This window comes from Chiloscyllium plagiosum, chromosome 12 (assembly GCF_004010195.1).
Source record: "Chiloscyllium plagiosum isolate BGI_BamShark_2017 chromosome 12, ASM401019v2, whole genome shotgun sequence".
NCBI lineage: Eukaryota > Metazoa > Chordata > Chondrichthyes > Orectolobiformes > Hemiscylliidae > Chiloscyllium > Chiloscyllium plagiosum.
The window spans coordinates 56,894,500-56,909,972 of record NC_057721.1 but is presented as its reverse complement, the minus strand read 5'-3'; the positions used below and the strand labels follow the sequence as shown (position 1 = coordinate 56,909,972).

Here is a 15,473-nt window from a genome sequence, read left to right as displayed (position 1 = left end):
ACTCTATCCAGATTAAAATCCTGCACTCGATACAGAAAACATGAAGGAAACCCTTTCACAGTTTCAAAGTGTCCTTTGTTCACTTCACTAAAACAAATTCTAAACCTAACGTGTTTGAATCCTCACCTGAACTCAGGCTCTGTAAAGTGGCTCCCTTTGTCCAAACAAGTAATTAAATCTGTAGAGAAAAGTTGAGAGCGAATTAGGCCAATACCAATCAAAAAGACAGACATTACAAATAATTGACAAACAGGTTTGATCTTGCACACCTTTACTAGTTTTGGACCTGGAGCTGTTTTTCTCATCCACTTTGATAAATTGGAATCAGACTCCACAGAAACTAAGCATAAGACGGAGGAGCCAAAGTAGGCTATGTGGCTCATCAATTGATCATGACTGATCTGATAACTCTCTGCTCAGTTTCCTGCCTTATCCACATGCCTCTATTCCCTTACTGATTAAACAGCTATCTCCACCTTCAGTACATTTGATAACATGGCCTTGACAACCCTACATGCTAAAGATTTCCATATTCACTATCCTATGAGAACAGAAATTCCTCCTCAACTTTGTTTTAAAATGGTCAATTATGCCCTCTGTTCCCAATCCCTCTGACAAGTGGACATAAATCTTTCTGCATCTACGCAATCATGCCCCTGAAGAGTCTTGTGTGTTCTGGATGTAGGTTTGCTCGCTGAGCTGAAAGATTAGTTTCCAGCTCAGCGAGCAAACCTACATCCAGAACCTCAACAATCTTCTCAAAAAAACTCTTATACATTTCAATAAGGTCTCCACTCATTTTTCAAACCTCTAAAGATTCCAAGTCTAACCTACTCAAACTCTCCCTTGAGCAAAAATGAACTCCATACTCAGAATCACAGCTAGTGAAACCTCCCTAAACTGCCTCAATGTCAGTATGTTGTTCCTTAGATAAAAAGCCCAAAACTGTTCACAGTATTCTAGCTGTCGTCTGACTAGTGCCTTGTGTAGTTTCAGCAAAATCTTTCCCCTTTTTAAAAAAATTCCATTCTCTTTGAAATAAAAGCCAATAGCCCATATACCATCTCTATTACCCACTGAACTGGAATGCTACCTTTCTCTGATTCATGCACAAAGACTGCCAAATCACTCTCTGCAGCTTTCCTTGTGAATAAAGTTCTGCTCCTCCATTTTGCCTGCCACATTTTCTCACATTACATTCCATCTACTAGATTTTTGCATACTCATTTAGTCAGCGATGTACAGCACCTTTTGGCCTGCCTATATCTCTCTGTTCATTTATCCTCACTACTTGCCTTCCTACCTATTTGTGTATCATCTGCCAACTTGGCAATAGTACATTTGCTTTCAAAGTTATTAACATAAATTGTAAATAATTGTGGCTCCAGCACTGATCACTGTTGCACTCCACTGGTTATTAGTTCCCCATTTTTTATATAAAACACATATATATATCTACTGGTTTCCCCTTTATCTATCTTGCTTGTCATCTCCTCAAAGAACTTAAATAGATTTGGAAGACCTGATAACTCTTCCTGAAGCCATGCTGACTCTACTTGACAATTTAGTAATGTTCTATTTGGACCAGTTGATATACTTAAACAATTTAGTAATGTTGGAATGCTAAACTTGAAATTGGATGTCCTTAACCTGATGCAAATTATTATGCCCTCTGTTCCCAATCCCTCTGACAAGTGGACATAAATCTTTCTGCATCTACGCAATCATGCCCCTGAAGAGTCTTGTGTGTTCTGGATGTAAATTATTACAAATTATTAATTCAGCTCCTCTGCCATTTCCTGACTGCCTATTATTGTTTCCCTAATCTATAACCTACTTTCCCTTTGGCCTCTCTTCCATTTTACAAATTTAAGGAAGCTCTCACTGTCATTTTATATATAAACTGCTTGCTCTTAGTCTACTTTCTCCATTTTTTTGACAAACAGATGGAACATTAGCAGTTTGGAGAACGTGCGACTTTGCAGAATTGCTACATGTTCATTGCAAGCCAAACACAATTATAGAATAGAAACCATTTACAATATATAGCAGGATCAAATATCAAACTTTATAATACAAATAGGCAAATACATTTCATATGTCACAGGAAATGCAATCAGATAACTATTGTGTGCATCTTGACCACAGCGAGTTCTAATTCATGAGTTTTCCTTTATTCACTTCTACAAAAACAGTTATTGTAAGGCAGCAATAATTGCTCAGCTTCTTGAACTGTCAATTCAGTGAGGGTACACCCATAGTGTTGTTAGAAAGGGAGTTCCAGGACTTTGACTGAGCTACAGTGAAGAAATACAATACAGTTGCAAGTCAGAATGGTGTATAACCTAACAGGCAAAGTTGCATGTGATGGGGTTCCCATGCTTCTGCTGACCTTGTGAATGAAGAAGTTGAGAAACTGGAAGATGATGCTGATTGCTGCAATGCACCTTGTAGAGAGTAGGTAATGTTGTCAGTGTGCAGCAGTGTGGGGTGAGTGCTGGATAAACAGGCTACATTGCCCTAGATGACATCAAGCTTCTCAAGTCTCGATGGAGATGCACCCACCCATGCAAGTGAAGAGTATTCCATTACATTCCAGGCTTTGGAGTCAGGTTCTTTCCATAACTGATACAGCAGCTTTTCCACTTTTATTCTGTACATCAGAAGAGTTGATGCATGCTGTACACATATCCTGACCATTTAACTGAATGACCATATTATCAGACACAATATATGAAATGTTGCCATATGAGGCTGTTTGCCCTCAGCGTAAATTGAAAGATTTTCCTGATTACTTTACATTAAAGGACAACATTAACAGATCTCCTTTGTGCAGAATGCAAAGCTGCTGTGACAGAAAATGGAGCTTTCTGTTAAGCGCAGCAAGCCTGGCTGCTGTGGTCAGTTAATCAATGTGCTCCATTACTACTAATGATATAGCAAGGTCAGCTCTGCACTTTAGTGACACCAACTTGAGCCACATTATGACCACCGCAAACCTCAGAACCAGTAGCCAAATATGAATGTCTTAGAAAATTAGATGGAAAGCCCCAGCTCAAGTTTTAAGTGGGCTGCTGGGATCAACTAAATTTTGAACAATCACAAATCCATGCCTATAGAAAAAAATTGTGAAAATGGTCCAAATGAGAACTTTACAAAAATGTATCAAGATGTTAGTATTTACTATCACATAGCATAGCAACGTGGAACTGTATGTATATGCCAACAAGGAGATTGCAGAGAGGCACCTCTGACTTAAAGCATAAAATATTTATATTGGCTTCCTACTTTCCACATCATAGAGACCCCTGCATCTCTTTAATCACAGTGCGCTTTCACAGGATAGTGACATCTGTGGAAGCTGCCAATGACATTTGCAAGATTTTTTAAAAAATTAATCAATGCACACTACAAGACATAAATTACATCCAACTTGATGAATCTGACTCCCTTTTTTCCTTGCTATATATACTTGAAGTTGGAAAAACAGGTGTGGATGTTTAGGAACAAGCTGAGAAAATGAATTGGCTGGATTAGGAGGTTGAAAACAACTTAACTCTATTAGGAGAAAATGCAAACCTAGTCAACAGAAATATTGGATATCACTAAACAGTTCACACTGATAAAAGCATAGATAAAATCACAAAGAATTGACGACACTAAATACCCTTTCAAACATTTCAATTTGAGTTTTATTTTTTAAACATGTTGGTATTGTAATAAATAAAGAAAATGACTCTGTAATAAGAATCATTGTGAAAATATTCTCATCACAAATTACAATCTGGCTTTCTTAACTATGTTTAACACTTTCTTCTGTTCATGGTCGGGCTTTTAGAAACAGGAATCCATACCGAGCAATGAACTTGAATCGCTATCTAAGGAATATTTAGGACACCCAATATGTTTTCCATCCTGTCACCTCATGATGTGGAAAGATGATTTATCCCTAGGGTTTTAAAGATGGCCTCATTTGAATGCATGACATTTCAGAACACCCTGTACAACACACTCAGAATTTAACAATGAACCTAAGTCCTTCCATTTTTAACCCGCATTATATAGAGAAAAGTGAAATTTACAACTGTACGTTGTTTTGTCCAGTTCAGGCCCCACGTTCCTATATAATATCTTATGCACATTCATAATCATCTCAACATCACTAAATGAACCAAGGAATCCCTTTAATCCCCAAAACATACATTATTCATAAAACAAAGATACATGCAGAACAATTCAAATATGCTGCCCACTGGTGTGTTTACAGGGAGGAGTTGACCTGTAAAATTCCTCGGGTGCTCATTGTGCCATCCTCACACACTTCACCAACCTCTCTGCAATTTTACAAGTTGGTGAGGCATAGCAACTATTGGCTACTGAAGGGTCATTTCCCATTCAGCACAGACAGTGGCCTACTCCATTGTGATAGCTGCCCTTTGCTTTTCTGAATCCCTCATCACACAGTCTCCGACTTTGGAATGTGCCAGTGGTGAACACTTAGTTGTCAGCAAATTACAGGAATGCTAAAGAGCCTCTTTCACTCAGCTGTTGAAATTTATTTTTGTGCCCCTCCATTGATCAACCCACAGAACACAAGAGTCCTATATGATGGAGTTACTCAGTATGTCTTTTCAGACGTCACAAGGAGATGGACAAAGGTTTCTTCCTCACAGAAGCCACATTGAGGGCAGTACGGAAACACATTACAGAGAAGGGGAGCATGTAGGGATTTGAAAAACCATTGAAAATTTCAAAATAGCAATGTTGCTGGATTGGGAGCCAGCATCAGTCAGCAATCAATGATGAAGACTTGTGATTTAGGTTATTGGCAACTTTGGATGATCCTAAAGTCTACAAAGGGTAACAGATGTGAGATTATCCAGAACATTGGAAGAGCAAAGCCTAAAGATTTAAAAAGTGCCTAGAAGAGGGCTTCAGCAGCTGGTATCCAAAGGCAGTGGTGAAGGAGGGCAATGTTACAGAAGTGGAAACATGTGTCTTGATAACGAACTGGAGATGGGCTCAGAAGTCCAACTCAGGATTTTAAAAAGTTAACAAGGTTGAAAATGGTTCAGGCTCAGACAGTGGCCAGGGTAAGGATGGAGTATGTGGCTGAAAATAAACTATAAATGTCTAAAATTAACAAAGGAGGAAATACAGTGGTACTGAACTAAAATGGAGAACAGAATGGACTTCCAGTTTACTTCAACCAGATAATCCCAATTGCAGTATAAGGAAAAAAAAAGAGAGAACAGTCTAAAATAAATTCAGAGAAGATGCCACACAACTTCCTGTTTGGTAGGTTTTTTTTCAGAATTTTGAAAAATGCCAAGAAAAGGAGGAAGACAAATGATGATACATTGAGCTTAATCTATGCAACTGTAGAATACAACAGTAAATGCTTACTTATATGCAACTGACATCATGATCAGCTGTAAAACAGCTAGCTGGTTATTCCCTAAACACATGTAAAAGGTCATCACTGAGCATGAATGGAATGCACTCCCACACTCTCCTTGCCCTCAGCCACTCCCACTGTGGGAACTGTTATCACTTCTGTACCAAAGAACAAGCAGATCAAAAAATGATTCAGAACTTTTATTAAGAATATGAATTCTTGTGCTGCTCTTGATTATTTGAAAAATAGTGGAGGTCCTGCACAATCTCATCTCCAAGGAGTGAGACTTCCCATGGTGAAGGAGGTGGGAGCAGAGAAATGAGATAAGAACTTTAACTAGCTAACTATGTTTTCAACAGAGAGGGAAATTATATATTATGGACTGCAGTATGGTATATGGATACCTGTGAGTTTGGTCAATGAGCTGATGATAGCAGCACTTAGACAGACAACATCACTATGGTGTAGGCAGCCGTGATGCTGATGGACTACCAGTAAGGTGCTCTACTGTTCAACGGCAGGTATATTTCAAGCTGTAGCCTTATCACTGGGAACAGCCTGTAACTGAAATAGAAGCTCTGATCCGTAGGGTTATTGTGGACCCTAAACTATTATTATATCATAACTATTGCATTCAAACTGGAACTAAGGAGTATGAGTAGAGAGAAAACTGTTAGAGCACTCTGCTGTATGCTTACCACAGTTTAGACCCATCATTGAAAAAGAATAATAAAATAATAATTGACTTTGACTTCAATTCAAAATTACTTTCTCTCCAGGACACAAACAAAAACTTGGTGAGTCAGTGCAGTCAGTAAAACCACCTGTGCTAAAGCTGCTCTTCTATTCAGATTTACATTCTGATTTCATGCCAAAAATACTATTATGTTGCAATCTAGCCCAAGACATTGGCTATTGACATAGGTCAAAGTGGCAATAGATATGTTGTGATTAATCTGACTGACTGAATGTTCAAAACACAGAAGAGTTATTGGTGAGTTGAACTGAACAAATTAGTGCAAAGAGCATGACCTATCAAACTCTCTTGGCCTGTGGTAAGTAGCAACAAATGTAGAGAGGCTTGAAAAGCACTGTCCATGTTACAATTATCTCTCGATGTAACCTACTGGAGTTTCTCTTAATGTTGGATGGCAACACTGATTTGTATTTTTTGCTTGAATTAGTTTTTTTTCACGACAATATTCCTTTGACGTTAACTGCAGCACTCTTTCCTCAGAAATTATTAATTTCAGTTGAGCTGAGGCTGTTACTACAATCATTTAGTGTCAATAAATAAACAAAAAGTGAGACTTATATATACACAATTCCAAATATTTCAGCCTATGTGCAGTCAAATATGCTTTTTAAAACCACAGGCCAGATTTTTGTCTCTTCAAGAAGGCAGGAATAAGCTCTCAAAACACAGGGCATGGTTTTATTTTGCAAGGAGATCATGTTTTATTCTTGACATTATGTCATTCTTGAGTGTAGTAGGAATTGGGTACAAAAAACTTACATACATTGCCTCCAGTGCCTGAGTCCCCATTAAAATGGCCCAAAAGATCATGTGCCACTGAATGCCAGAATTCTCTCCTCCAAGGAGAGTTTGCAACCACTTGGGTAAGCCTACTGCCTATTAGACACTAGATTTCCATTTGCTAGTGTTTTAATGGTTCAGGCAAGTTGAACTATTGCATCGACCATCATTACGTAGGTTTTCACATCCTTTACTGTACTTTTGCTATTAAAAAATGTCCACATTTCTTTTCATTCCATTTGCAAGTCAAAAGTTTACTCAGAGTTGACATTTAGAAGCTTTATGTATCTGCAAAGTCCTAGCCTCTCAGATTTAAGGTAGGGAAGAGGATCAGTGAAGGTTGGTTTGTCTTTCTTTTTCAGACAAAGCAGCTTTTTTCAATTTGTCCTTTGGATGGGTTCATACAAAGACCAGCATTTAATGTCTATTCCAAATTGTCCCTTGAGAACATGGAGGAACAATTCCAATTCCATTCAGTGCAACAAGGTGACAAGCTAACCAACAGAAATATTTTGAAATCAAGTTGCCTGGAGCTAAGAACACAGAAGTGCTCACCACAGTAAGACATTCCTTCAATGGAGAGCAATCTTTTCCAGTGCTCAAGACAGTTCAAATGTGAGGTAGCGAATGACTACCACTTTTATACTAATGATGGATCAGCTAACTGAAGTATTAGTACACACATCTGAGGGCACAGATCAAACCTGCATTAAATGCCTCAAAACAGAAGTAGATATGGTAATAAACAGTCAAAGTTTAAATGGAAAACCATTATCCTGTGCATCTTGTGTGTTTGTGCTCCTGAGATATATATCCTGCTCTTCCTCTCCACAACAAAATTTTAAAAAAAAATTTTTTTCCAGAATGTACCTCCATATTTGCAACTGCTTACTAGGTTGTATCTACAGCAGGAGAAAGTGAGATCTGCAGATGCTGGAGATCAAAGTTGAAACTTTATTGCTGGAACAGCACAGCAGGTCAGGCAGCATCCAGGGAACAGGAGATTCGACGTTTCGGGCACAGGCCCTTCTTCAGGAAAGGCCTACAGCAGCAAAATCTCAGCAGAGTAGTCCTGGCACATATTCCACTCAAGGCAATATAATCTTCCGAGTCATAAAACAGGCATTAGGACCTGCTCATGAAGTCTTTAAACCACCTCATACTGTTTCAGCTTACTCGGTTTCTGCTCAAGAAAGGAACTGTGAACACCACTGATTTGTAGCCTTGCACAGTTAATTTTCCATTTACCAGTGATAATGTACTTCACCTGCTTGGCTCTTGATGTGGTACCTTATGCCAGTCACAGCATGGATAATCTAACTGCATTCTACTACATCCCTAGCTATTGGGATAAACCAATGAAGTGAAATTAATATGGGCCATATTGTAATGATTAGTAGAAGGAACTTTGTTAGAGAAGACTTTCAGAATGTGTGTCTGCACTCTGATCACACAAATAGTCTAACTAGATAGTTTTCTTCATAAATGAAAGGGACTGAGCTAAATTAGAAAAGGTCAGGATCTTAGTATGTAATAATGTTGAAAACTCTTCTCTCAGAAATGCCACCCCTTCAACGAATGGCTCATGTTGTTGTTTCTTTAGTCTTCACTCCATTGTCTACCTCTCACCTATAAGGCACACAATTCACTTGATTCCTTGGCATTAGGCAACAATAGATTTTTTTTCTTAAATAGGGTTATGACAGTAAAACTGACAGGGTTTGGGATTGATTACAGTTATTTAGAGTCTAAATAGTCTGTATGGTTTTAATTTAAGTTCAGTTCCAATGATTTAAGAGCCAACTTTGGCAATGATGTCAAGCATCTTCCAGTTTTGTGTGTAGGACTGGCAGAGTGGGATATTGTGAAGGTGATAAGTATTTCATTTGAATTAATATAAAAATGATAACTCAGCCAACCTCAACCTTTAAATTGGGAGTAAGGGTCACACAAGGCAGGTACGGCTTAAGTCTCACATTTTTACTAATTTATTGTATTCTCTTGATCCTCTCCTGTTTATCACGTGGATTATACGACCCTCCCATTTCTTGGGGGCACAGAGATTGTCATACACTCCCAAATCTGCATTAGTGACACTAAAGCAGCTAGCCGTCAGTAAATAAGAAAATCCCTCAATAATAATTTATTTTCAGTGGGAATGTGTTGTGTTTGTACCAGACACACTCTGGTGACAAATCTCAGATCAGGAGATCAATAATGGGAATCATATACTGAAATTCCATTGACATTATGACATAGGCCAGATAGATGAACGGGACAGTCTTCTGAAATATTACGAAGGAATTCAAAAGTAACACATACAATAATACTCTAACATTCAGGCTACATGCAGAATTGGAACCACTAGCAGAGGAGATGATAGAAAGAAGAAGGAGACTGAAACCAGCCCTGTAACTGGGAGTGGGGCTATACCGACAGTGGAAGAAGGAAAGGGAACACACATTTCTGCACCAAAAAAAAAATCTATAGGTATTGCTTAACTTGGCCCACGTTTGATCATAAATTCTTGTTTTGGCAAATCCTGAGATCCTAACAAAGACAAGGTCTTACTGTGGCAACACCTCAGTTGGTCTCCCAGCCAGCAGATTCACTACGTTAACAATCCAGTTGTCATTCCACATCTGAACTGAGAACCACAGGAGATAAAGTCTGGCTTTTTTTTGGTGTGCTCGGATTCTAAAGTATTCAGGAATTACATACACTTCTTCGCTTTTACAGGGGGCAGAACCCTGCAGAAAGCACTTACTGTTAAACAAAGAGAATAAAGTTTAAGGGCTAATTAAAAGAAAAATGGACAAGAAAAAAAAAAGCACAAAATTACCAAATCTTTGGGGCTGGAAATGGTCAAACTGCTTGTTCACCATTCAAGAATTTGAAAAACAAATAATTGTCTTTCACTTCCTATTAGCAGGTAAGAGAATACAGTCTTTGATAACACAGCAGCTGAAGGACATGCTCTATTCTCATGTTGTTACAGTTAGGAAGGTCAACACATTTTCCCCTCTCTCCCTATAGGGAAAACATGCATTCTTCAATGGAGACACCTCCTAGGGATAGCCCTAACCAGACTTAAAGGGAGAACGTGAGCAGTTTTGCTCTCCTATAACAGTAAAGTGTTCCTCCAAATGAATGTGTTACTGTTGGTATTCAAATCGTTTCTCATTTTTATTACATGGACATTAATTTCAATAACAACACAAGGTGACGTAATTTGTGGTGGCTGTTGGGATCAAAGTTTCTTATAACCACTGGAACTAACAAGCAGATTCAAGTACAATTCTACATACTAGACTGGCTCATTGTCTAAATACACACAGACTCAGCTACTCCGAAGGTGAGAAAGTCATCAGAGAAGTGGAGACCTCAGTCCAGTGGTCTTCCCAGGAATGGAGGCTGTAGGCTGCTTCTTTATAAGGGTTACCAGACTCTTCTGCAAGGAATTTCTCTCATTCCCTAGAATCCATCCCATGCTCTCTCGGGAATGAAGTCATGTTTGCAAGTAACCTTGACTGACAGTGCTAAAATTATCATAACAATTTCCAGGGAGCACATATTTATGTGGAACAGGTACATGTTCTGGTTGTAGTTGGATGCTGAGGGAAGCTAATCACTTTCTGCTGATGTGTCCTGAAATAATTCCATGAAGGCCGGTGTCCAGTGACAAAGTCACCCCTTATTTACAAGTGCACAGTACGTGGCACTGACTCAGCTAGCACAGAGCCGGTTCCTAGAGTGACCAGAAACCCCAACATTCCTTTTTTTTTATCTTTTATCTTTCCCCAACATTGCTGTTTATTTTTTTTTCCTGTTTATATTTTTTATTTTGTTTTATTAAACAAATTACAAAATAGTTTACAGAAAACATGTACACAAGAGACAGCAATTTTACAAGGGAGAGGAGCAGCAAAGCTAGGCCCCAAACCCTACCGTTCAACCATTTTACAGTGATAGGAGGACAAACCTCAAATCCCAGTTCCACATAGGACAAGACAGCGACAACGACATTTGTACATTAGACAATACTGTTACATACAAAAGTGCAGACAATACAGACTCAGCAAGCCCCCGTCCCTCCCACCTAAGCTCCTGTTTATTTTTTTTTATTTTATTAAACAAATTACAAAACAGTTTACAACAAACAGTTACAGCTGCATACAAAAGACAGCAATTTTACAAGGGAGAGGAGCAGCAAAGCCAGGCCCCAAACCCTACCGTTCAAACAGTTTACAGGGACATGAGGGCAAACCTCAAATGCCAGTTTCACATATAAAAATATAAAGAGACATCAACAATGACATTTGTACATTCCTGTTTATATCTGTCAGCCAGGGCTCCCTGATTGGACCAGGTTAACAGCTCCAATCAGGAGCTCATATTCGATGAGATCCACCTGGCTGAGACGGTTCCAATCACTGCATGTCTCACGAGCCGGGCGCTGTGTACCCTGATGATGCACTGTACCCAATGGGGAATTTAGTGGAATCCAATGGCCCTCTGGTGCTAAATGAATGTACTGTCCATCTCTGGCAAACAAGACATCAGTGATCAGCGAGATGTACTGAGCAACTACTTTGGAGATGCTACTGAAGAAGCAGTTCCCAAATCATAAGTTGCAACACCTGATGAAGTCAAAGTAATAGCTTCTGTAAGTCACGAGTGCCCCTTTTTAGTGACAGTGGAGAGGAGATTATCCAGTCTAAAGACTCTGGCAGAGCAACACTGTACTCATTGGATGATGCTGCCAAAGAGCAAGGGGTGGACATGAGCTCAAAATGCCCCATAATCTTTGGGGACACATTTAGTGAGTACTAAGCAGGTCAGGATGTGAATGCACCACTTTAATATAGCAAGAGCCAACAAAGTTTAAACCAGCAAAAAGTGACTGCAACCTGGAGTGCAAGCAACGTCATGTAACTGAGCTAGAAAATGACTGGTGGATTCAAACTGTACAAACATACGAACTTTTGAAAAAAGTATTTATGGGATGTGGGCATCACTGGCTGGGCTAACATTTACTACCCATCCCCAGTTGCCCTTGAGAAGGTGGTGGTTAGCTGTCTTCTGCAGTCCATTTTGTATAGATAGATGCACAATGTTGTTAGGGAGGGAATTCCAGGATTTTGACCAAGTGACACTGAAGGAATGATGATATATTTCCATGTGAGGACAGTGCTTGACTTGGAGAGGAGTTTTCAGGTGGTGATGTTCTCACGTATCTCCTGCCCTTATTCTTCAGATAGTAATGGCCGTGGATTTGAAAAGTGCTGTCTAAGGAGTGTTGGGGAGTTCTTAACAGTGCATCTTGTAGAAGGTACACACTGCTGCTTTTCTGTTTTGGTGGTGGAAAAACTAAATGCTTTGGATGTTGTGCCAGTCAGTTGGCTGCTTTGTCCTGGATGGTGTCAAGCTTAAATGTTGTTGGAGCTGCACTTATTCAGGTAAGTAGGGAGTATTTCATCACACTTCTGATCTGGGGCCTGTACATGGTAGACAGTCTTTGGGGAGTTAGGTGGTGAGTTACTTGCAGCAGGAGTCCTGGCCTTTGACCTGCTCTTACAGTCGCAGTATTTATATGGTTAACCCAGTTTAGTTTCTGGTCAATGGTAATCTTGAGGATGTTAATCTTGTGGTATTTCAATGCTAGTGAATGTCAAAGGGTGATAGATTATCTCTTGCTGGAGATGCTCATTGCCCACCCTTTGTGGGGTGTGAATATTACTTGCCATTTGTCAGCCCAAAGCGTGGTTACGGTTCAGATCTAGCTGCCATTGCACATTGAGAGCTTCAGCATGAGCAGTCTCAAATGGTGCTGAACATTGGAGTAAGCATCAGTGAATGTCCCCACGCTGACGTTATTGATTATTGGTAATTGATAAAGCAGCTGAAGATGGTTGGGCCTCTGACGCTACCCCAAGGAACTAGAAAATATCTCCCCTGAAGAACTGAGAACTTAGAGGAGTAGTAAAGTAGGCCATTCAGTCCTTCCAGCCTCATTCAATTAGACCATGGTTAATGTGACTTTCACTTCAACACCATATTTCTGCCTATCTTTAATAATCTTTCATACTCTTGTTCATTAAGAATTTCCTGCCTCTAGCTTAAAAATATGCAAGGACTCTGCTTAATCTGCCCAAAGACTCAAACCTCAAAGTAATTCTCCTAATCTGCTTTAGATTGTTGACCTCTTGTTTATAAACCCACATTTAAGATTCTCCTTCCTATATCCACTCTGTCAAGTCACTTCAGAATCTCATTGCTTTTAATCAAGCTGCCTCTTACTTTTCAAACTCCAGCAAATACAGGCCTTGCCTGGCATTTTCTGATCTCATAAAGCAATATGCCCACTTCGGGAATTAGTCTGTTAAACATTCTCTGAACTGCTTTCAACACATTTACATCCTCCATAAAATTAGGAGATCAACCTGTACATTGTACTAAAATACTGTATATGACTGCTGTGGTATCAATCATTATCAGCCCTATGTAAAGGAAACATAATCTCCTGATTTTTGTCCTGAATTCCTTTCACTATAATCATAGAATCCTTACCCTGTGAAAGCGGGCCATTCAGTTCAATGAGTACACACCTACCCTCCAAAGAGCATTCCACCCAGTCCTATTCCCTACCCATTACCCTGCATTCCCCATCGCTGTTTGTAATTTTTATTAATGACTTGGAAGAGGGAGTCGAAGGGTGGGTCAGTAAATTTGCAGATGATACGAAGATTGGTGGAGTTGTGGATAGTGAGGAGGCTGCAAAGGGACTTAGATATGATGCAGACTGGGCTGAGGAGTGGCAGATGGAGTTCAACCCTGCCAAGTGTGAGGTTGTCCATTTTGGAAGGACAAATAAGAATGCGGAATACAGGGTTAACGGTAGGGTTCTTAGGAGGAGCGGAGGGATCTTGGGGGTCCATGTTCATAGATCTTTGAAAGTTACCACTCAGGTGGATAGAGCTTGTAAGAAGGCCTATGGTGTATTAGCGTTCATTAGCAGGGAGATTGAATTCAAGAGTCGGGAAGTGATGTTACAGCTGTACAGGACTTTGGTTAGGCCACATTTGGAGTACTGTGTGCAGTTCTGGTCACCTCACAACCGAGTGTTACAAGGGGACATAAATTTACGGTGAAGGGTGGAAGGTATAGGGGAGATGTCAGGGGTGGGTTCTTTACCCAGAGAGTGGTGGGGGCATGGAATGCGCTGCCTGTGGGAGTGGCAGAGTCAGAATCATTGGCGACCTTTAAGCGGCAATTGGATAGGTACATGGATGGGTGCCTAAGCTAGGATAAATGTTCGGCACAACATCGTGGGCCGAAGGGCCTGTTCTGTGCTGTATTGTTCTATGTTCTATCTATGTTCTATGTTCTATGGCTACCCTGTACATCCCTGGACGTTATGGTCAATTTAGCATGGTCAAACCACCTAACCTGAACATCTTTAGACTATGGTAGGAAATCAGAGCACCCGATGGAAACCCGCGCAGACACGGGGAGAATGTGCAAACTCCACACAGACACACACATCTGAGGCTGGAATCGAACCAGTGTCCCTGGAGTTGTGAGGCAGCAGTGTTAACCACTGAGCCACCATGCCGCTCTAATCTATAACAGTCTGTGTGCTTTCCTAACTATTTCTGTGAATATGGCAGGTTTCTGCTTCAGTTTGCCTGTTGAACCGGTTTCATATGCTGGAAAGATGTCTCTTTTGCACAGGCAATGACAATTAAATCAAAAAGGTGGAAAGAGCCACATATGTTGAATTTGGAAATCTCCAAATTGCTGAAACCATCATGCTAAAACATACTGCGAGAAATGCAATTTGAAATCAATGGGCATGATGATGATGTGTATGGGGAGCAGTACAGCACAGGCTGCCACTGGGCCAGGACTGTGCCAAAGTAGGCTAGTTAGAAGGCCCACCTCAATTTGCTGTGACTTTGTTTCAGTTGTGCAATGTTTCAAGTTGCTCTTGTCCAAACCCCTGCACCCTGACAATCACATTCTCCATGTGAACTTGTGAACCCAACTAGGTAAAAACAATTACTGCAGATGCTGGAAACCAGATTCTGGATTAGTGGTGCTGGAAGAGCACAGCAGTTCAGGCAGCATCCGAGGAGCAGTATAATCGACGTTTCGGGCAAAAGCCCTTCATCAGGAATACAGGCAGAGAGCCTGAAGGGTGGAGAGATAAGTGAGAGGAGGGTGGGGTGGAGAGAAAGTAGCATAGAGTACAATAGGTGAGTGGGGGAGGGGATGAAGGTGATAGGTCAGGGAGGGTGGAGTGGATAGGTAGGCAGGTAGGACAAGTCATGGGGACAGTGCTGAGCTGGAAGTTTGGAACTGGGATGAGGTGGGAATGGGGAAATGAGGAAACTGGTGAAGTCCACATTGATGCCCTGGGGTTGAAGTCTTCTGAGGCGGAAGATGAGGCGTTCTTCCTCCAGGCGTCTGGTGGTGAGGGAGCGGCGGTGAAGGAGGCCCAGGACCTCCATGTCCTCAGCAGAGTGGGAGGGGGTG

At 40.5% G+C, this 15,473-nt stretch overlaps 1 protein-coding gene across 1 annotated transcript in view; it reads right to left on the bottom strand.

The window, feature by feature from the left end:
• Positions 1 to 15,473, bottom strand: part of dcbld2 (discoidin, CUB and LCCL domain containing 2) — a 118,630-nt gene that overhangs the window by 42,388 nt on the left and 60,769 nt on the right. The window contains exon 4 of the mRNA XM_043701145.1: positions 127 to 178. Within this exon, the coding sequence (XP_043557080.1) occupies positions 127 to 178 (52 nt within the window). The remainder of the gene's footprint in view (positions 1 to 126; positions 179 to 15,473) is intronic.